This window comes from Camelina sativa, chromosome 13, assembly GCF_030686135.1.
Source record: "Camelina sativa cultivar CO46 ecotype springtype chromosome 13, ASM3068613v1".
NCBI classification, from domain to species: domain Eukaryota; kingdom Viridiplantae; phylum Streptophyta; class Magnoliopsida; order Brassicales; family Brassicaceae; genus Camelina; species Camelina sativa.
Genome location: NC_141892.1, coordinates 4,862,378 through 4,882,120, shown reverse-complemented (window position 1 = coordinate 4,882,120; position 19,743 = coordinate 4,862,378). Strand labels below are relative to the sequence as shown.

Here is a 19,743-nt window from a genome sequence, read left to right as displayed (position 1 = left end):
ATAAAAAGTTAAAGAAAAATTAGCAAATCCATTTTACGAAGAAAGCAAGATAAGCTAAAGTAGAGAAGAACCAGCATGCAGAGCATTTTGATAGAAAATGGATTCTACCATTGTACGCTAATACGAGCTAACAACACCACTACCAATGGATTTTGATAGAAAATGGATTCTACATATTCTTTACATACCTTCACTTGTTTACTGACTCCCTCGATATTGAAATGAAAATTTAAATCAGGTTATAAATCAACTCTGGTTCTTAAATCCCCCTTTGTTCACTCTAAGTCTAAGTCAACCACTTACTTTAGTACCTACTCATCCATGTTACCAGTCCCAACAAGCCAAACTAACTTCATGCTTCCACCAAAATGTACCCTCCTCTGTTTCTGCTTCTACTTGATTCTCTCTACTCGTACTCTTCACCCATAATTGTATAGACATCTCGAAATTTACACCTTGCCCTGTCTGATTCTTCCTGTTGAACCCCAGAGCCTAAGAATATTATATCATTCTTAACCAAATTCACAGCTTAGGATTCCACAGGGGATGTAGTCGATCTCATATGTGGACAGATGGGAGAAGACTGTTTGCGACAGAGATGACACCGGAATCCAATCACCATACTTGAATTCATCTCGTTAAGCCCATAAGCATCTCCGTGGTACCATTCTACAGACATTAAAAAAAAAAAAAAAAAGCTAAAGCAACGAAAAGAAACCAACTCTTGCAATGTGAACCAAAAGAAGATAAGAATGGATTACCTCCACAGGTTTCGCAGGCAATGAAAGTCAATCCAGATTCAGATTCAGATTCAGATTCAATCGACCCACATAAGTTACACTTAGGTTGATGATGATTAGAGTCAGAGTTCTCCGAGGGAATATGATATCTATCTCTCCGGAACTTATTGACCCGTTCATCACCAGCCTTTCTGGACAACCGGAGCCCATTCAACCAATAGCTCAAGCACCTTTCTGTTCTCTCCTTTCTGATGGAGATCTCTTGTTTTACTTTCTTCGGTCTCCCTCTGCCTCTTTTGGTTTCAAGTTTCCGTTTCTTACTCACTCCAGGAACTTTACTTTCATCCTGCAGCCGAATAACATGCTTCGATTGCCTGCCAGAACGTCGCAATGGTTTGCTTGCAACAACCTTTTTATGATTCTTTAACCTTATGGCAATTCTCTCTGCCGTTGAGGTCTTAGTCTTCTTTAGCCGAGGTGATTTGCGAGCAGGTATGATGACCTTTTTACGCTTTTGTGTCTGAACTCCAATTTTTTTTCGGAAACTCCCTGGGGGGCGCCCTCTTTTTCGTATGATGGGTTGTTCTTTCGCTAGCACTTCACTTTTGCATGGATGACAGACGTACATGCCCACCTTCTCTGCCCTCCTGATATGCTTTTTGTGAAATACTCCTGAACGATCATGTTAGGGAGTTTCTATGAACGATCATGTTAGGGAGTTTCCTCTTCAATAGGAATGAGTCTAACTAGTGCTTACAATTCTAAGGGCACCCTCACTCTCAAGTTACCGGAGTAAACTTTCATTGTCTAAACTCTAAAGGGGATCACATTTACTAGTAAACTGGATTTCCCTTGGGTTAACCGTCTGTACCACAGGTCATACGTCGAAAATGTTTTAATTTTTTCTTGCCATTTTGTGCATAAAAACTGAAGAAACATTTATTTAATTATTTTCAATTCAAGAAAATGATAGAAAATATCCTTATTATTGTTTTCCCAGGTGGATGTTTCAATCAGTTCTGAAATTTATAATAGTTTTTTAAAATTTTAATAAATAAATTAAAGAGTCACTGAACCGGTGACATAAGCTATCCTAGACCGAAATTTCTTCCAGGTTAGATCAGGCAGGTCGGGTTTTAAGACTAATAGTTCCTTCCACCTATGTCTTGTGGGAGTTTGGTTTGTGTTAAATATGGGCTAGGTTCTTATCAGATTTACCTACACAAGCTGTTTTGCAGAAAAAAAATTCTTTCACAAAAATAACAAGAAAAGGAACTCACTTTTGCAGATGTGGCAGCTTGCAGCTTCACTGTCATCAAAGAAAAACAGATACCATACAAAACAGTTAAAAAAGATCATTACTCAACAACCACAAAGAAAACGAAAAGATTTGTTCTGTAGGTCGTCCTAACAATTGACAATAAAGGTTACTCACGATAGGATGTGATAGACTGATAGGTACATACCTCAAAGACACATCTTTCTTACATTGCTCGCACAAAGAGGATTCACATCTTTCTGCCCTTCCAAATAGGTATGAGAATCCTTTTCCCTCTGAGGACCTTTTCTGTACTTTGTCTATCTTAGAGTGTCTGAAAGAGCCTCCTGGCTTGCTAGTTTTCCGTACAGCTTTTTTCTCTTCAAATCCTTTCACAAGATTTAAAGGCACATGTGATTCATTCAGCCAGAACTTTTTTCTTCCACTCGAGGATTCTTCAACCATGCAACCATTCTTCGAGACAACATCCGGAATATTTCTCCTCTTACCAAAGTCGAGGAGATATTTCACATTTTCTTCCTCTGTGCACTTCCTACGGACAATCGCTTTTTTGAATAGCCTGGCAGATTTTCTGGAATCTTTGTCCAATGTAGGAAGAAGATGACTATTTTCAATATCATCCCACTTTATGTAAGATTGGAGTGTCCTTACCTGTAATCCCAAAATTGTTAGCTGAAGAAGAATCCCACAAGCAGACATATTTAAAGAAAACAGTGGTACAAGACACATATTCAAGGTACAAAAACTGCAAAAGTCAGTAACAATCCAAGTGACAGTAAATACATATGGATGATTGACAAACTCAAAACATTAATGGATTTGTTACCAATAATATTCATGCGTAGATAAAATGGAAACAGAAATTCGCATCACGACGTGTATTACCCATATACCCACGGAAACTGCGAGAGAAGAATTACATTCAGTTTGACCAAGTTTGTATTACCTGCAAACCTAGCTGCTCTGAAGTTGTAGATGACTCAACAGCTGCTTCCCACACAACACGTCGGCTTCTCTTAGCGGACTCTGAATTCTCAGGATAAAATACTCCTGGAATAGTCATACTTCCACCTGCACAGTTTAGAGTGCATGGAGAATGAAAACAACTAAATAGAAGTCACAGGAACAAAATATTTGTTAAGGATGGTAGAAGAACAAACGCGAAAGTAAGAACAAAAGAGAAAATGCAAACCTTGTCTAGCAGCCTTAGAGATTAAAGAGCGAGGCAAAACCTTCCAGTTGAATAACCGCCGAGAAATTTGCCCACCTCTCCACCAACACATGGTCAATCCACCATTTTTCTTCGCAGTAGGGTTAACCCCAGACTCCAACAATGACCCCCTTCTTTTACCAACAGCAGTCTTTGACCATGATCGTGTTGAAGCAATAAGAATATGTATAGCTGAGCCCATTACTACACCAGTGTCGACATGGTTTAGCCACTCAAGTGAAAGTACACGACGATGCAAATTTGCCTCTAACTGTGCAAAGAGTAATTAACAAAATCTTCCATTAGGAAACGAAAACTGATGCGCCCCTAACTTAGCACTAATGCATTACACAAAAATCAGGTGCTCAAGAGTTCATACTAAAAAGCTTTTGAAGATAGTTAAGTCGTAAGAAAGTGGAGAAGTAACAAAACATTCAACATTTCTGCCCAAGATATAAAAAGGTAAACAGAGATTGATTATTGCAAGCTTTTCAAGTAGGAAGAATACACCAAAACTAAAGTTCTATACAGCAGAGGATCATGATGAAGAAATTAGGATATGACAGCTTCACATGGGCAAGTTAGTGTGGTTGTTCAGATATTTGAGCTTTTGCCAATACAATGGTTATCTCAAAAACAATCCTGAATGCCAATGCAAAGTGAATGCTGTGGGAGGAAGAAACTTGTTAAAAAACTTACTTCAACCAATAGATGTTTCAAGCTTGAGATATTTGATGCCTTCAGAATGTGTTCACGCCAAATGATGGAGTGCTGAGGATTCAACCATGGACCTACCAAAAGTCCCTGCAATCGACTTTCCATGGAAAGTATCTGGCATATGATGGCCAAAAGATGACTGTTCTTCTCAATAGATTCAATGTTAGCTACTTCACTTTCGGAAAGACCCCGTAAAGCCCCAAGACTCAGATTAAACAAACAATTTGTCTCACTACCGGAAACCTCAGACGAACTTTTGCAGGAATGACACCATCCACATTTTTCTTTCCACGCATCTAGGTAGAGGCTTTGGATGTTTCGCCATTGAAATTTTGTGGTTTTCATCAAAATAGTCTTCACCTGGGTAGAAGCTATTTCTTCATCAGATCTCATATCGTTTGTACGGATTGGTGACTTACGTGTCATCTCTTCATAAATTGATGTAGTCATCTGAGCAAATATGTAATGGTTTCTGTAGCCAGTTTCACACTGCACAACCGGTTTAATTCCTTTCCGTGTGTTTATTCTAGCCAAATTATCGGACGACAGATGGATATTCATATTTGGCTCTTTTATGATATCCAAAATGCTTGATGATGCTGGCTCAGGAAGTCTCTGGACATCCGAACCATTTTGTACAGTTTCAGCAGATCCTTCAGAACTCATATTACGATGATCTAGCCCAGTAGCTGAATCTGAAATCTTCCGACGAGTCCTATGACCATGATTATGTGAAAATCCATTGATGGGCGTTTTTTCCAGTTTTTTTTTAACACCAGATGTTGTCTGTTTTTCTGAAGCTGGTAGAGGAGCCTTAAACCCATCAATAGAAGAAATCACTCCTTTGGCTGACTTATCCAAGCATGAAGACATTTGCGAGTTCACACTGCTGATTGTCCGTATTGGCCCAGCAGGGATATCCCAGTGTTTTTTAATTGCACTTATTACGCCACTATAGAAACTACTGCATGACTTTAGCTGCTCCAGCACAAGGTTCACATCATTCACATGATAGTAGTTCAATGAGCCTGTGCCATCTGTATCTATCCTGTAAAATTATAGTAGACGGCATCAACCAACCTATGAAGATGTATAATAGTTCCTACAATCAACATATGAACGAAGTTTCTAGAAGTAGATAATAAAAACATTCCACATCTGCATACATTGAGGGATACTAAGGGATCAAATTCGCATCTAAATAAAAAACAATAGAAAGCAATTCACAAGTCCAAACATGGAATTCAACTTATTGCAAAAATTGAGAGGAAAAACGCATACTTCTTACAGTTTTATCATGTTATCTGAACATTCTAGTTAATCCTAAAACCTTTACCTACGGGGTATTGTTTTAAAACAAAAAACCAACATGTGTCTACAATTCTCGTCAGAATTCATCACAAAGTTGTACCACTAATATAAGACAAAATTATTTTGCTAATAATAATAAAATATTTATATTTATTTATAGTGGTAAATCAACAATATCGATCCCACTGAGATCGTGCATTAGCCCTCCTTAGATAAGGGAACCAAAGAAAGAGACTTACACCAATAAGTAGCCACAACTGCTGTAGTATTTTCGGCCATGCGGATCAATCTCTATAAACTCTGCTCCTCGAATTTGCTTTTCAGGCTTCAATCCTGGTACACGCCGATCAAATGCACATTCAGGACAGTACCAGTCACCCTCAGGCAAAAGGTGACTGGCAAGACCGACACACTTAGAGTGATAGGCAGCAGGACAACCATCACAGCACAGTAAGCTCCCATCCATTTTACAAAAACAGCAGTCATCACTGTTCCGGTCAAATGAGGTATCAATGACCCCATTATCTAAAGATAAATCATCTGCCAGCTCCATCATAGCTCGTTTTCTGCGTCGCATTTCTGTGTTTGTCTTCCTATCAAGTTCCATTTCAAACTCCACTGCAAAGGATCTTTTATTAAGCTCTGACTTCACAACCTCAGCATCTGTCATATCATCGCACAAACTACCAAGTATCTCAATTTTCAGATTCGCGGGCTGTCTGAAATACTCATTTCTGAAAAAGTTCAACCGAGTAAGATCCAATCCAGGGTTGTCTTTAGTGCCAGAAAATAGTAGGTATTCGACCACAAAAAGGGGATAAGTAACCACATCCAACGTCTCCCAATCAAGACTCCTGCATTCAACACCACCACCAAAGCATGACAATTAAAACAAGAGAAGCTTCATATCCATAAAACAACAGTAAAACTAAAATACTCAAGAAAGAAAATAAAAGTATACCTCAAGCAAGAAGCGGCAGATGAGTCACCTTCAGCAGCGAGTTGTTTCAGATGTTTTCTTAATATTTGTAAGACAGCAACATGGATGCTATCAAATAACAGACTGGGAGACGTGCACCTCAATGCTTCCACAAAATCCTTCAACTCAAAGGGACTCAAAAACAGCAAAGCACTGAAAGACCTCAGACAAGAGTAAGCAGTAAAGACATCAAGTATGGGAAGACCGTCTAAATTCAAAAGATGTGAAGATGGAGGTAATTGTGGCTTTGGCGGAAGCTCAGAAATATTCTCAGTTTTTCCATCAACGGTCCATGTTTTCTCCTCTGTCAGACTACTAACTGAAGGGGAAGGGGATACTTCATCGACTAAGCAAGCTGTTACAGTGCTAACAGGAGATCGAGCGAACCTTCTACGAGCGCTTCTTCTCAACCGAGGTTGACTGGTGAATTTTGGATTGTCCGCACCTTTTCTTCTTTTCCTCCTACCACTCGTATATTCAACTGAATTTCCAATATCAGAGAGAGATTCATCAACAGTCTTAGAATTATGCTCAGGCAGATCATGATCCTTCTCAGCACCGTTAGAATTAGGAGTGTTGAGATCTTGTAGTTGTACAATGTTCTGCTTCTGTATCTCCTCCAAAAGCTGAGCGCTAGATACTTCAGCGACATGAACTTCTTTATATTCTCCAGTCTCCTGAACACCATTTTCGTCCTTCATGATGATTTCTTGAACTATGCCATTTCCATTCACTTGAATGCACTCATCATCCTTGATGTTCTCTACATCAACCTCCACGTTCAAATCAAATCCTCCCTCCCTCTTGGGTGCTAACAAATCAAAGACACCAGCATTGTCCAAATCACAGCTGGCATCCATGTTGAGATCAATATATCTCCTCCTTTGGTCACTGCAATTCTCCTCGTAATCGATATTCACATTAATCAAACCTAAACCATCATTCGGATTCAAATCCAACCCAGTAGACAGATCAAACCCAGGATTGGATTCCGGAACCGTCCTATTCAAATCCGTCACAGAGTCCCATGTCCTACCTAGGGTTTCCACAGGACCACAATTCAAATCAACATTCCCTCTCAAATTGACATCACTAACTCCCGAATCAACCTCCGTAACCCCGTCATTTAAATCGACAATTACCTCATTCAAACCAGAGCTACCTCGTTTGATCTCCTTCATCCTCGCGACACGAGAACGCTTCTTCGGTTTCCTACCAACTCTCTTCTTCACTGGAACCGTAATCTCCTGGGATTTATCTTCTCCCATCACGAGAGAAACAACCTCAGCCAATTCCGAAATCTCCGTGACGCCGTTCTCGTAAACGATCTCGAAAAATCCAGACGAATCGCGAGATCGAACCGTCCCGGAGCAAAACCCAATCCCTTGGATCTCTTTCTTAACGACTTTTCCCACCAATTCCATTTGTGCTACAAACAAACAAACAAAAAAAAAAAGCTCGCTCTCGCTTCACGAAACAAGCGAATCAGAGAAAACCCATAGCCAAAGTCAGGTGAAAGGGATGCTGGGATTTTCACTTTTTTTTTTCTTTTTTCTAGAAACGCTTGCAACGTGCAAGGAGAGAGAGAAAGGGATAGAGATTCTCTCTCTTCTTATTTCTCAAAAAAAAAAAAAAAAAATAGTAGAAAGAGAATTCTTCTTCTTCTTCTTCTACAGAGAAACAAAACGAAACGCCTTAACGAATTCTCTCTCTCTCTCTCTCTCAGAGTGATGAGAAGAAGAAAGAAACAAAGACGGGTTGGTCAATGTTAGGAAGAGAAGGCCATCTCTCTCTCTCTCTCACCTTTTTTTGTTTTTTGGTTTTTTTTTTAATGGTAAAAAGGATGTGTGAGATACTCCATATATTATTTGTGATATGTATGTTTTCTTTACCTTTTAAGTATAAATGATGATAAATTGGTACTCTTAACTGACTACTGATCTCTCATTACATGTGTGATGATGATGATGATTTCTACAGGTAGAGATTATTATTTTCAATTGCACAAATAGTTTGTTATCTAATTTCCATAAATACGAAGGTGACTTGACAAAAAAATATATGTATGATAAATATTATTGTATTTTTTCCATTGAAAAATACAATAATATACTTTCTTTGGATTTTAGGTTAAGTAATAGTCAGATTTTTCTTTACATGTTAGTTTGGTAAATTTTATATCATTCTATGAATGTAGAATAACTATATATACTAGTAGTTATATCATTCTATGAATGTAGAATCTTATTATATAAAGTTTGGTTCTCAAAATTAGTAACTCACCATATTGTGACATGTGTTAGTTTTAACGATCAGAGATCAAAGTTAAAAACTCACTAGATTGTGACATGTGTCAATTTTAACGATTAAATATCAAACCAGATTGTGACACGTGTTAGTATTAACGATCAGAAATCAAAGTTAAAAACTCACCGGATCATGACATGTGTCAGTTCAAAATTTAGAGTTTTCTATCAAGATAAGTCGGTGGTTGATGTTTCTGGTCAAAATTTAGAGTTGTCGTTCTGAATAATGTTGATGATTCCGGTGAATCAAAAGCTGCTTGATCGAGTAATTGAGAAGCGATTTCAAATTTGGGAAGTTGGAACGGTATACCATTTTAAAATTGGTTTCAAACCGGATTTATGTGGTTTTCTATCGGATTAAGTTCATAAACCGTTTAAAGCAAGTATATGGAGAAATATATGAGAACTTTTGATTCGGGTAAAAATAAGTTGAGAATTTATGATTCGAAAATGCTTGAGACGAGGTCATAGCTTTAAGTTGTTTTGGTACAATTGGATACTTGTAAAGAGTAAATAGGTCGTTGATCCTTAACATGATCATGACATATGTCATTCTTTGGATTGTATAAAAAGTTTCTATTTTGTATATCTGAATTATCTAAGACTTATATATACCATCCTGATTATAATTTTCAAATTTTTATTTTTATTATATTATATTAACTTTCTTTCAATTTCTCAAAATTTATTGGGTTAGTCATAAAATCATTGTAATCGAGTAGGTAACTTTCATCAGTTGTTCATCCAAAATATCTTTGGAGTAAGAAAAAACTTCATGGTTAAAGAAATTATGTTACAAAACAATTTTAGTAATTATAAGAACTACAAGTATGCCAAAATGAAAGTAAATCAACATAAAATTTGTTTAATTTGTTTAGAAGACATTTTATAGGTGGTGATAAAGAGCATACTTTAACAATAAAACAATTTTGGGTGTATGAACATATTTTTAATGGTAAAATATAGAGTAAAATTATACGTGGATACTTATTAGATGTTGTTTTGATGAATTTGTTGCATGTAAAATTAATATTTTTTGAATAAGTTGTAAAACGTTTTTGAAATTTGACAATACTAATATTTGTAATGATGAGTATTTGGTAAAAGTTTTAGTGGGATATAATTTAGCTTTAGATTATTGTAATAATTGTTATAATAACTTAAAAATATATAAATATAAATAAATAATACGAAGGTAAATACAAATATTCTATAACTTAAATTATTTATATATTTACTATAGGAAATAAAATTTCTTTATATATTTTCAAAAAAAAATGTTTAAGGTTTATGATTTATTTTTTTAAAACATTTTTTAAACCCGCATATCGTGCGGACCCTTATCTAGTAATTATATAAGAATGAAATATACTAGTAGTTATACATGTTCAATAAAATGACATCATCACAACACAGAAGCAAAAAAATTTAGAAACCACTGGACATGTTGCATGAGAGAGGCATGTTCATATGGACGCAGTAGGCTAATACGTTTCGCGAGTTGACCGCACTCCAGGCTGCTAACAGACTAACAAGTCCTTTCCAATCAGTTTAATTTATTATTCCCGACTCTCAATGTGTTGTTACCTTTCTGCTGCCAATCTATGGTATACATATACAATATATCTTCCCGCCAGGTCCGCTCCTAGGAGCACTTCTTCGTCTTCCCAATCCCAAGTCTCAACACATTCAATTATCCCACTAGCATGCTCTAATTAAGCCTCTAAAAGGTATTTACTCTCTGTTGTTTGTGTTTAGGAGATGTTTTTCCGAATGTTAGCTAAAGTGCATATTTTCCCTAATTAAAATCCTGAATGTTGGAGACAAGACGGGGTAAGTATGAACGTGTGATAACCAACCGTGTGTATCAAAAAATCATAAGAAAGATTAATATGTATTTCGTTTAAGAATATGCTGTTTTTTTATTATAATATCCATAAAAATCTATATTATTTTCTTAAAATAAATAAGGTTAAAAACTCTATCAATATATTAACTGAAAAACATTCATTGATTGATCTCGGTCAATTTCATTGTCAAAGGGGGAGAAAGAAAGGCGAGAGAAGGATTAAGAAAACTCGGAAAGGAAAAATATCTAGGAGCTGCGACAGGAAAAATGGACGCGGCGATAGGGAAGGTTTTCGGTTCCGTCTCAGACTTCTTATCCGGCGCTGCCTCTGGTTCCTCCGATGAGTTCCCCTTGTGCGATACCGACATCATCTCCGTAAGTTTTATGTTGATTCCTCTAATTTGACCGCGTAAACACCGCCAATTTTCAATTGTTCGATAGCTAACTTCCGATTTTGGATATCTCTCGCGTTGCTTGCTTTATTTTTGTGGTGGTGTGGGGATGAAAATAAGTGTTTTCCTTTGATTTTTCCATCTCTGGTGTGGCATGGATTAGTTTTTGACATCTATTCATATATAACTTGTAACTTGTAAGGTGTTTTTTTTTAAATCCTCAGGGCTGTGAGAAAGAACTTGCGGAGGCTCAGAAAGCTCAAGACGAAGGACGTACGAAGGAATGCATCATGCGTCTTTCATGGGCTCTTGTTCATTCTAAGATGCCTGGTGATATACAGCGTGGCGTAGCTATGATTGAAGGTAAAATAATAATACTAGCTTATGTTTTACAAATGTTAAATTAAAACAGCTACCTTAATATTCTTCCAAAGGTAAAGGTGGATGGTTTGATTCGAGTTATTGATTTTGCAGCTTCGGTTGTTAATGATACAAGTGCAATGAAACTCAGGGAGAAGCTTTATCTCCTTGCTGTTGGTTACTATCGAAGCGGTGACTATTCAAGAAGCCGGGATTGTATAGAACGTTGTTTGGAGGTTTGATCATCTAATACATGGATAAGTCCAGTCTGGAGAATCTTATTGTTGTTTATGTATTCATCTATGCGTTCTTTTTCTTTCTGTGGTTTTAGGTTGAACCGGAGTCCGGACAGGCTCAGACACTAAAAAAGGCTATAGAGGACCGCATTGTGAAAGGTAAAATAATGATACTATTCTGTCATGTGTCTTCATCGTCCATTTAAATCTTCACCTATTTTCTCTTTTAAGTTTTAACTCTCTTTTGATTTTTGAAAGCAGATGGTGTTATTGGCGTTGGAATTGCTGTTACTGCTGTAGGGCTTGTTGCTGGTATTGCTGCGGCCTTTATACGCTCAGGCTGAGAAGGAACGATCTTTATTCATGTGCATGTTTCCCTGATCTTCAGTGAGTTTGTATAGTTTCTTTGTATCCTATAAGAGAAAAATTATGTAATTCCTGTTTTACTATGAATAGCTAAACAAAAGAACTAATTGAGGAAAGCATCAAACATAAACTTTATTATTGCTTCAGCGTTCAATATATTCTAATTCCATACAGTACTAGAAATTAGACGAAATGCTACTGTTTTAAGGTTTTATTTAAGTTGAGGCTGAACTCTAAGTTTCTCCATGTCCTAGCAAGGCTAGTAGAAAAGACTTGTAGTCCCCTGATGTCTCTTTTGCTATGGCTTGATCGAGACTCACATCGTTCCGCTTGAGATACAGCTCACTGATCTTCTTCAGGTCCTTTTCTGCTCGTGTGACAATCACACGGTTCAGAGCATCTTCATCAGTCCCCACTGTATTGATTGAGTTGCGCAAAACCTAGGTGCAAAAGAGATATGAATACCATTGGGACATATTAGAAAATCACATCTGAAAGATTATTGTTGTATCTTACCTTTGAGTAATACCGGGTAGGGTTTTTAATGCACCTGATGGCTGCCCGTAGTGCACTCAGGTACTCATTTGTAGGGTGATTGAGGAGATCCTGGTCATCAAATGTTTCATTATGAATATCGTCATGAAGAAATACTGGTATGATTACTCTAATTCCCTAAAATTGATTCCAAAAGTCTCTTTATTGTTGTCTAAAATTTTCCCATTGATTGCTTTGTCTGAGATTAGTCATCAGTTATAACATAACTTGATTTCTACGTGTTGTTTGTATACCTTAGTGATCGATCTGCCATATATATCCTTGTAGCGATTGAAGATTGCGCTAAGCTGCATGTTACTCCTTGTACTTAACACCCTGATCGTTTCTTCATGTTCAACAGCCTTACCAAGGATTTCATCATGAAGAATCCCAGCCTCTGACTGCGCCAGCATCTCATCAATTTCCTCTCCATCATATTTATAGGCAGACGCCAGTGCAACCAAGAGCTGTGTATATCAAAATCCCCAAGCGTTGGAGTGCAGGTCAAAACAAGAAGAAAACATCTTGAAATTAGAATTACTCACTTTCCTGATGTCGCCAATAGTGCGGGAGGCCAAGTCTTCCTCAAGAGAACGCTTGTAGAGGCAACGGTAAGCACGTCTAGCAGCTAACAGATCTTCAGGGGATCTCATGCAGGCAATTTCGACAAGAACCTTGTAGTCAGGAATAGGCTTTTGAAGAGCCAAGTTAGCCAAGAGAGCATCTCTCTCTGGAGGATCCAAGACCCACAAGCAAACAGCTCTCTGCAGGTAACAAATATATTTTCCATGAAAACTATCTTTTGTGGATTATCAAAATAGAGTAGAGCATATGGATATATAATGTAGACCTCAAAATCGCCAGAGAGTTCAGATTTGAGCTGGTGAATGAGATCCTCATGGTAGATCTCCTGATAAGCTTGTCTTATGAGTTTCCTCTGGAACAAATTCCGGTGTCCTAGGATGGATATGATGGCCTTTTCATCGGTACCCCATCCTAAATCCCAAATATAAAAAGGGAAGAAGATGAATAAAGGAAATAGAAGGAAACTTGAACCACATAATTTTTTGAAACACATTAGTCTATAAAGTAGAAGAACCTTGACAAGCCTTCTTGATGTTTTCAGCATCTTCAACAGGGGAGAAATGTGAAGGAGAAACAATGGTGGCCATTCTGCTCGACTCAGATTTACTCACGTTTTGGATATTGCTTTCATTGCTTTGAGCTCTCTTAATTTATACCAGTCAATAGTGAGGTTACAATGCTTTTGAGACCATAAGTATGTTCAAAGGCTCATTGATTGTTTACGATATGTGAATCTGAAACTCTCTCTATAATTAACACCGCCCGTTTATGTATGACTTTGCCGTTAATTTTTTGAAGATTAAAGTTTTACATGAGATAATTATTTATTGCCTCCCAAATGTTTCTTTTCTGCTTGAATTTAATTATTCATTCCCTCTGTGGCATGTAGTGAAAAGTAAGAGAATCAACGAACCAAATTTTCAAAGTTCAAACTAACTAATAACAGTTTATAAAATAAAAAAATAATAATAAACCGGTTGCGGTTTAAACCGGGGAAAAGAACACGTAAATAATTAAATTTAACAGCTCAGTTCATCTGGAAGCTCGTCGTAGTTGTGAAAAAAAAAAAAAAGGAAAAATCCCCAACTCCGCCATTGTAGACCGGTCTCTCTATTTCTCCGTCTTTCTCTCCCTGCAGTAACCGGATTCCGCCGGCTAGATCTCGTCGTCCACCGCCGGTAAGTTGTTCCATACTAGACTTTTCCTTTCCCGTCTCGTTCTCCGCGCGATTGTTCGTCTTTATGCTCTAAATTTGTTGCATTCGCCGGAGAAATCGGTGATTACGTAACTGAGATAATAGATGCTACTGCAATTTTGATTTAATGCATCCAGAGTCGTACGCATCTCCCTCATCTTCTCCTATTTACTGAATGTTTCATATATGATCTGTCAGACTTAGACTCTTCACTTCTTTGAATTTTTTTGTTATGTTTGTGTTTTGGTTTTAATCAGATGACAGAAGGAATCAGAGCAAGAGGACCCAGATCGTCCTCTGCTAACTCTGTTCCTCTGATTCTTGACATTGAAGACTTCAAGGTAAGGATTTCAGCTTGGGGTTGCTAATGTTTTTTTCTTACCTTTTAAAAAAAAACATGAGGGATTTGATTATTTTGGTCACTGGCAGGGTGATTTTTCATTCGATGCATTATTTGGGAACCTGGTAAACGACCTCTTGCCGTCTTTCCTAGAAGAAGAAGCAGATTCTGGGGATGGTCATGGCAACGTTGCTGGAGTTGATGGTTTGGCAAATGGGCATTTACGTGGGCAGTCTACTCCTTTGTCTTCTGCTCCTTTTTTCCCTGAAGTAGATGGTCTTTTGTCTCTGTTCAAAGATGCTTGCAAGGAGCTTGTTGATCTTCGGAAGCAGGTGAGTGTTTTGGGTCTACATCCATGACAAGCCTTTTTTTTTTTGTTTCTTTTCATCGTTCTAATATCTAAGGTATTTGTTAAATATTTTGGAAGGTTGATGGAAGGCTCAACACACTAAAGAAGGAAGTTTCAACCCAAGATGCCAAACACCGGAAGACACTGACTGAGGTTGGCAGACCAATACTACTACTACTATGATTCAATTTCTTGGGTACATGGATGATTTCTGCCTGATGTAAACTGATACCACGATCCTTTCTTCAAATGGTAACTGATTTCTCTATCTAGATAGAGAAGGGTGTGGACGGTCTGTTTGAGAGCTTTGCAAGGTTGGACGGTCGTATTTCAAGTGTTGGACAGACCGCTGCAAAAATAGGAGATCATTTGCAGGTAAATAAATCTAGCCTATAACAACTTTTTTGATGATCTATATCCAATATTAACACATGCTTCTTTTGTCAGAGTGCAGATGCTCAGCGGGAAACTGCTAGCCAGACGATAGATCTTATAAAGGTAAGAGTGCATCACTGTTGGAAAGTTGGTCGCATATTTAGTTAGATGAATGCTTAAAGTAATCCTTGTTCAACAAATGCAGTACCTAATGGAGTTCAACGGCAGCCCAGGGGATCTTATGGAGCTTTCCGCTTTGTTCTCTGATGATAGCCGCGTAGCTGAGGCTGCTTCTATTGCTCAGAAATTACGTATGATGACATGTTACTTGGAATCTGTCTAAAGTGTCAGAATATTTTTTATCTATTATTTAACTCGCTTGTTTGCAGAACAATGGAAGTTTATTGTTCAATTAGGCTGCAATTTATTCTCATGCCCTCTTTGTCAATGTCAGGATCCTTTGCTGAGGAAGATATTGGAAGACAAGGTGCGGGTACAGCTGCAGGAAATGCAACCCCTGGCCGAGGACTGGAAGTTGCAGTTGCTAATCTTCAAGATTACTGTAATGGTAAACAAATTCGTCTTTACTGTGTGTTTCTGTATATTTACTGAAGAGGATTATTGTATGTTCAACTTCGTCTTTGTGACATTTGAGTATGATTTTGTAGAATTGGAAAATAGGCTTTTATCTCGTTTTGATGCTGCATCACAGCGGAGAGATCTATCCACCATGTCAGAATGTGCTAAGATTTTGTCACAGGTGAATACTTTATTCTGCAGCATGCGCCTTTACAATTCAGTAGGAAAACCTGTTATTTATCTATATACTGAGCGAAGGCCTTTCTTACGTATCTTGTGGTTGCATACTTGTTAATTCTAAGGCTATCACATAAGGAATTGTCTAGGTCTCCTTGATGCTCAGTATTTTATCTTCTTCATTTTCAGTTTAACAGGGGTACAAGTGCTATGCAACATTATGTGGCTACACGGCCAATGTTTATTGATGTGGAAGTCATGAATTCAGACATTAGGTTGGTTCTTGGTGACCATGTTTCTCAGCCTAGTCCTAGCAATGTTGCCCGTGGACTTTCTGCTTTATACAAGGAAATTACAGGTCTGAAGAATTGTCATTGATCTGGATGCAATACTTGAAACATGCTTTTATGCCGATTCATAACTTTTGTTACTTCTCATGTGTAGACACTGTACGCAAAGAAGCAGCGACCATTACAGCTGTTTTCCCTGCTCCAAATGAAGTTATGGCAATCTTAGTTCAGGTAATTGGCACCGATAATTTGGACACCGTAGTGTTAACCCGGCATATGTATACTGACTCTTCGTGTACTTTATGCAGAGAGTTCTGGAGCAGCGTGTCACAGGTATTCTTGACAAAATTTTGGCGAAGCCCTCTCTTATGAGTCCCCCATCTGTGCAAGAAGGCGGACTGTTACTAGTGTGTAGAAACCTCCGTATCTCTTTTTTTTTTTTTTTCTATCTTCGTAGTAGAATTAGTATAAGAAACTTAACTCTTGATTTTTGTCTTTAGTACCTTAGAATGTTAGCAGTTGCATATGAGAGAACACAAGAACTTGCTAAAGACCTCCGAGCTGTTGGATGCGGTGATCTTGATGTTGAAGGTCTTTTTCTCGTGTGATTCTGAGTGATAGAAGTTTTGTTTTTTCATACAAACTTTCGTTGTTCGTTGGTGCTTAAAACTCTTTATTTTGAGCGTGCAGATTTGACAGAGTCCTTGTTTTCCTCGCACAAGGATGAATACCCTGAGCATGAGCAGGCCTCCTTAAAACAACTGTATCAAGCAAAGGTTTGATATGATTATCTCATTTTCTGATTGGAGTTGTTATTTTTTGCATTAGTGTGAAGGGCTTAGATATGACTTTTTCTCTACAGATGGAAGAATTACGTGCTGAGAGTCAGCAAGTCTCGGAGTCATCCGGGACAATAGGACGCTCTAGGGGTGCTTCAGTATCATCTTCTCAGCAGCAGCTATCGGTCACCGTTGTGACAGAGTTTGTTCGATGGAATGAAGAAGCAATAACCAGATGCACACTGTTTTCATCTCAGGTTACCGAATTTGAGCAATTTATGAGACAAGTATTCCCAAAATAAGTTAGTTGCTCTGAATTTTGGGAAAAGATGTAGGAATAAGATATTGACAAAGAAATAATCTAAAATATTGATTTTTTGCAGAAACATCCGGCAGTAAGTAAACTGTATTTTCTGTGATTGTATATCTGATCATATGAATATTTCTTTGTGCAGCCAGCCACACTTGCTTTCAATGTTAAAGCCATATTTACTTGCCAGCTAGACCAGGTATGCTGTTCATAAGATTCTAATATCTATAAATTGTGCTGATGCAATGATGACTTCTTGCAGGTGAGCGTATACATAACTGAGGGACTTGAACGGGCAAGGGATGGCCTGTCTGAAGCTGCAGCATTGAGGGAGAGATTTGTTTTGGGCACAAGCGTTAGCAGAAGAGTGGCTGCTGCAGCTGCTTCTGCTGTAATTCTTTCTCTTTTCTACTATTTGAAGTGCTCATTATTTCAATTGTTTGGTGGAATTATTTATAATTTATTTGATTATTTCTCAGGCAGAAGCTGCTGCTGCTGCTGGGGAAAGTAGCTTTAAATCCTTCATGGTTGCTGTGCAGCGTTGCGGTAGTAGTGTTGCTATAGTTCAGCAGGCATGTGGGGTGACTTTTATGGTTATCAGTTTGTTTCATTTTTTCATATGAAAAGGCGTTGCTACTCAAGCATTGAAATATTGAAACATTTTTTTGGCCCAGTTTTCTACTATGGCAATCCTATGTTTTGACTCCTATTCGAATCATATAATTTTCTCTTCCAGTATTTTGCAAATTCTATATCTCGGCTTCTCCTACCAGTGGATGGTGCACATGCTGCTTCATGTGAAGAAATGTCAACTGCTCTGTCCAAAGCAGAGGCAGCTGCTTACAAAGGACTTCAGCAGTGCATTGAAACTGTGATGGCTGAGGTTAGTTGCTTTTTGTGTAATCTACGAACATATCCATGTGGCTCCAACGCTGAAAAGATTTAGGAGTTATGCTTATTATTCTCTTTCGACCCATTGTAAGGTTTTCAATATGGCCTTTTTCAGGTTGATAGGCTACTTTCATCTGAGCAGAAGTCTACCGATTATAGATCACCTGATGATGGAATTGCTCCTGACCACCGCCCAACAAATGCCTGCATGAGGTTGGTCTAGTTGAGACTCTACCTTCCCACTAATTGGTTGAAGGCTTTACCTTTTTTAGTTTAATTTCTAATCCCACTATCTTGTTTAGGGTCGTGGCTTATCTTTCCCGGGTACTTGAGTCAGCCTTCACTGCCTTGGAAGGTCTTAATAAGCAAGCCTTCCTGACTGAACTGGTATGATTTGTATCACCAAAGATTTATTTTCTGCATCATAAGAGTGATTCTATATATCTAGATTTGAACGAAGTTTTCTTTCTTATTCTCAGGGAAATAGGTTAGAAAAGCTACTACTAACACACTGGCAGAAGTTCACTTTCAATCCCAGGTATGATTTCAGCTCTTTGTCTTTTCTTTTTCTTTCTAATTTCCTTATTAAAATCACGTCTGCAAAATAACCGTAAATCAGATCAAGGACCCCTAATAAACCAAACATAGATAACCATGCCAAAAGTTTGAACCAAAAAAAAAAAAAAAAAAAAAAAAAAGATAACCATGCCAAAATTTGCCATCTCTGATTTTTCACTCTGATCTGACATGAGTGCAATGTTTGACGTAGTCGCACCTATTGGTATAAATGTTTCATCGGATCAAATCAAACTTAAACATTGCAAGAATAGGTCTGTGTGAATATAGAGCTTTGTGATTACTAACACTTTGGTTGACAGTGGAGGACTGCAGCTGAAGCGTGACTTAAACGAGTATGTAGTATTTGTTAAAAGCTTCGGTGCTCCATCAGTGGATGAGAAATTTGAGCTTCTGAGAATGTAATAACATATCTATTATGAGACTCTCTCGTCACTTTACTTCCCTTATTATTATTTTATTAATGTAACAACTTGTAATCACTATTTGTGAGTGCAGAATCGCGAATGTTTTCATCGTTGCTCCAGATAGTCTGCCGACTTTGTTCGAGGGAAGCCCAAGCATTCGCAAAGATGCGCAAAGGTAAGAGAGAAAGAGAGATTATTAAGATTAACAACTAGGAAAAAGGAAATGAGATTGAGAGAGTTGTAAATGAATAATGTGCAGGTTTATTCAACTGAGGGAGGACTATAAAAGTGCAAAGCTCGCAACAAAACTCAGCTCCTTGTGGCCAAGCATGAGCTAATATCTCAATGTTTGTTTAAAGAGACGACACTTGAACCAGTCAATGGCAGATATTGTTATTTATGTATATACTTAAAATCATTCTATGCACTAAAAGCCAGTCAGTCAGTCAAGAGTCTACTATCTTCCTTCTGAATCCTTTATTGTTTAATCCTTTCGTAATTTCCATCTTTTTTTTTTTTTTGGTTTACGTTATGGGTGTTTTATCTTTCTGGAGACAAACAATTATTTAATTGATCTTGTTTTCTGAAAATTACTCAATTAGAATCAACAA

At 37.7% G+C, this 19,743-nt stretch overlaps 4 protein-coding genes across 5 annotated transcripts; 2 read left to right on the top strand and 2 right to left on the bottom strand.

The window, feature by feature from the left end:
• Positions 1 to 128: 128 nt before the first annotated feature.
• On the bottom strand, positions 129 to 8,240 carry LOC104735257 (DDT domain-containing protein PTM). 2 transcript variants are annotated; one of them, XR_015577635.1, is made up of 9 exons: positions 6,219 to 8,097; positions 5,497 to 6,111; positions 3,929 to 4,994; positions 3,212 to 3,500; positions 2,966 to 3,090; positions 2,207 to 2,670; positions 2,021 to 2,049; positions 762 to 1,436; positions 129 to 669 (listed from the first exon to the last, which is right to left on the bottom strand). XR_015577635.1 is itself a non-coding variant. In XM_087480491.1 (9 exons), exons 1-9 carry the CDS (start codon positions 7,658 to 7,660, stop codon positions 530 to 532), a joined length of 4,821 nt encoding a protein of 1,606 aa, XP_087336617.1. In that variant the 5' UTR covers positions 7,661 to 8,240; the 3' UTR covers positions 129 to 529. The 2 variants fall into 2 exon arrangements, 1 of the variants encoding a protein (XP_087336617.1); XM_087480491.1 differs by having other exon boundaries at positions 762 to 1,412; positions 6,219 to 8,240.
• A 2,168-nt stretch (positions 8,241 to 10,408) lies between these two features.
• Positions 10,409 to 11,883, top strand: LOC104735254 (mitochondrial fission 1 protein B). Its single transcript, XM_010455005.3, has 5 exons — positions 10,409 to 10,766; positions 11,008 to 11,146; positions 11,258 to 11,379; positions 11,475 to 11,538; positions 11,641 to 11,883. The coding sequence occupies exons 1-5, from the start codon at positions 10,659 to 10,661 to the stop codon at positions 11,721 to 11,723; spliced, it is 516 nt and encodes a 171-aa protein (XP_010453307.1). The 5' UTR covers positions 10,409 to 10,658; the 3' UTR covers positions 11,724 to 11,883.
• LOC104735255 (annexin D8) lies at positions 11,853 to 13,572 on the bottom strand. The gene is made up of 6 exons (XM_010455006.3): positions 13,379 to 13,572; positions 13,130 to 13,275; positions 12,825 to 13,043; positions 12,534 to 12,746; positions 12,262 to 12,351; positions 11,853 to 12,185 (listed from the first exon to the last, which is right to left on the bottom strand). Exons 1-6 carry the CDS (start codon positions 13,449 to 13,451, stop codon positions 11,979 to 11,981), a joined length of 948 nt encoding a protein of 315 aa, XP_010453308.1. The 5' UTR covers positions 13,452 to 13,572; the 3' UTR covers positions 11,853 to 11,978.
• Positions 13,573 to 13,751: 179 nt separating this feature from the next.
• On the top strand, positions 13,752 to 19,722 carry LOC104735252 (exocyst complex component SEC10b). Its single transcript, XM_010455004.3, has 25 exons — positions 13,752 to 14,042; positions 14,317 to 14,400; positions 14,489 to 14,731; positions 14,827 to 14,901; positions 15,022 to 15,123; positions 15,196 to 15,246; positions 15,329 to 15,434; positions 15,578 to 15,691; positions 15,792 to 15,883; positions 16,069 to 16,237; positions 16,324 to 16,400; positions 16,478 to 16,576; positions 16,670 to 16,760; positions 16,860 to 16,945; positions 17,032 to 17,205; positions 17,404 to 17,457; positions 17,521 to 17,649; positions 17,738 to 17,830; positions 17,995 to 18,141; positions 18,265 to 18,362; positions 18,452 to 18,536; positions 18,629 to 18,687; positions 19,028 to 19,126; positions 19,224 to 19,307; positions 19,392 to 19,722. Exons 2-25 carry the CDS (start codon positions 14,317 to 14,319, stop codon positions 19,468 to 19,470), a joined length of 2,490 nt encoding a protein of 829 aa, XP_010453306.2. The 5' UTR covers positions 13,752 to 14,042; the 3' UTR covers positions 19,471 to 19,722.
• Positions 19,723 to 19,743: the final 21 nt, after the last annotated feature.

Excerpts from the sequence above, each read along its gene's own strand:
- LOC104735257 (XM_087480491.1), bottom strand. The coding sequence starts at position 7,660 with ATGGAATTGGTGGGAAAAGTCGTTAAGAAAGAGATCCAAGGGATTGGG. Across the intron at positions 6,112-6,218 it reads TCTGCCGCTTCTTGCTTGAG|GAGTCTTGATTGGGAGACGT; the intron begins GTATACTTTTAT and ends TGTTGAATGCAG. Across the intron at positions 3,501-3,928 it reads TGAAACATCTATTGGTTGAA|TTAGAGGCAAATTTGCATCG; the intron begins GTAAGTTTTTTA and ends CTCTTTGCACAG.
- LOC104735254 (XM_010455005.3), top strand. The coding sequence starts at position 10,659 with ATGGACGCGGCGATAGGGAAGGTTTTCGGTTCCGTCTCAGACTTCTTA. Across the intron at positions 10,767-11,007 it reads GCGATACCGACATCATCTCC|GGCTGTGAGAAAGAACTTGC; the intron begins GTAAGTTTTATG and ends TTAAATCCTCAG. Across the intron at positions 11,147-11,257 it reads TGGCGTAGCTATGATTGAAG|CTTCGGTTGTTAATGATACA; the intron begins GTAAAATAATAA and ends TTGATTTTGCAG.
- LOC104735255 (XM_010455006.3), bottom strand. The coding sequence starts at position 13,451 with ATGGCCACCATTGTTTCTCCTTCACATTTCTCCCCTGTTGAAGATGCT. Across the intron at positions 12,747-12,824 it reads CTATTGGCGACATCAGGAAA|CTCTTGGTTGCACTGGCGTC; the intron begins GTGAGTAATTCT and ends TGATATACACAG. Across the intron at positions 12,352-12,533 it reads ATGGCAGATCGATCACTAAG|GATCTCCTCAATCACCCTAC; the intron begins GTATACAAACAA and ends TTTGATGACCAG.
- LOC104735252 (XM_010455004.3), top strand. The coding sequence starts at position 14,317 with ATGACAGAAGGAATCAGAGCAAGAGGACCCAGATCGTCCTCTGCTAAC. Across the intron at positions 14,401-14,488 it reads TTGACATTGAAGACTTCAAG|GGTGATTTTTCATTCGATGC; the intron begins GTAAGGATTTCA and ends GGTCACTGGCAG. Across the intron at positions 18,142-18,264 it reads TTGAAACTGTGATGGCTGAG|GTTGATAGGCTACTTTCATC; the intron begins GTTAGTTGCTTT and ends GGCCTTTTTCAG.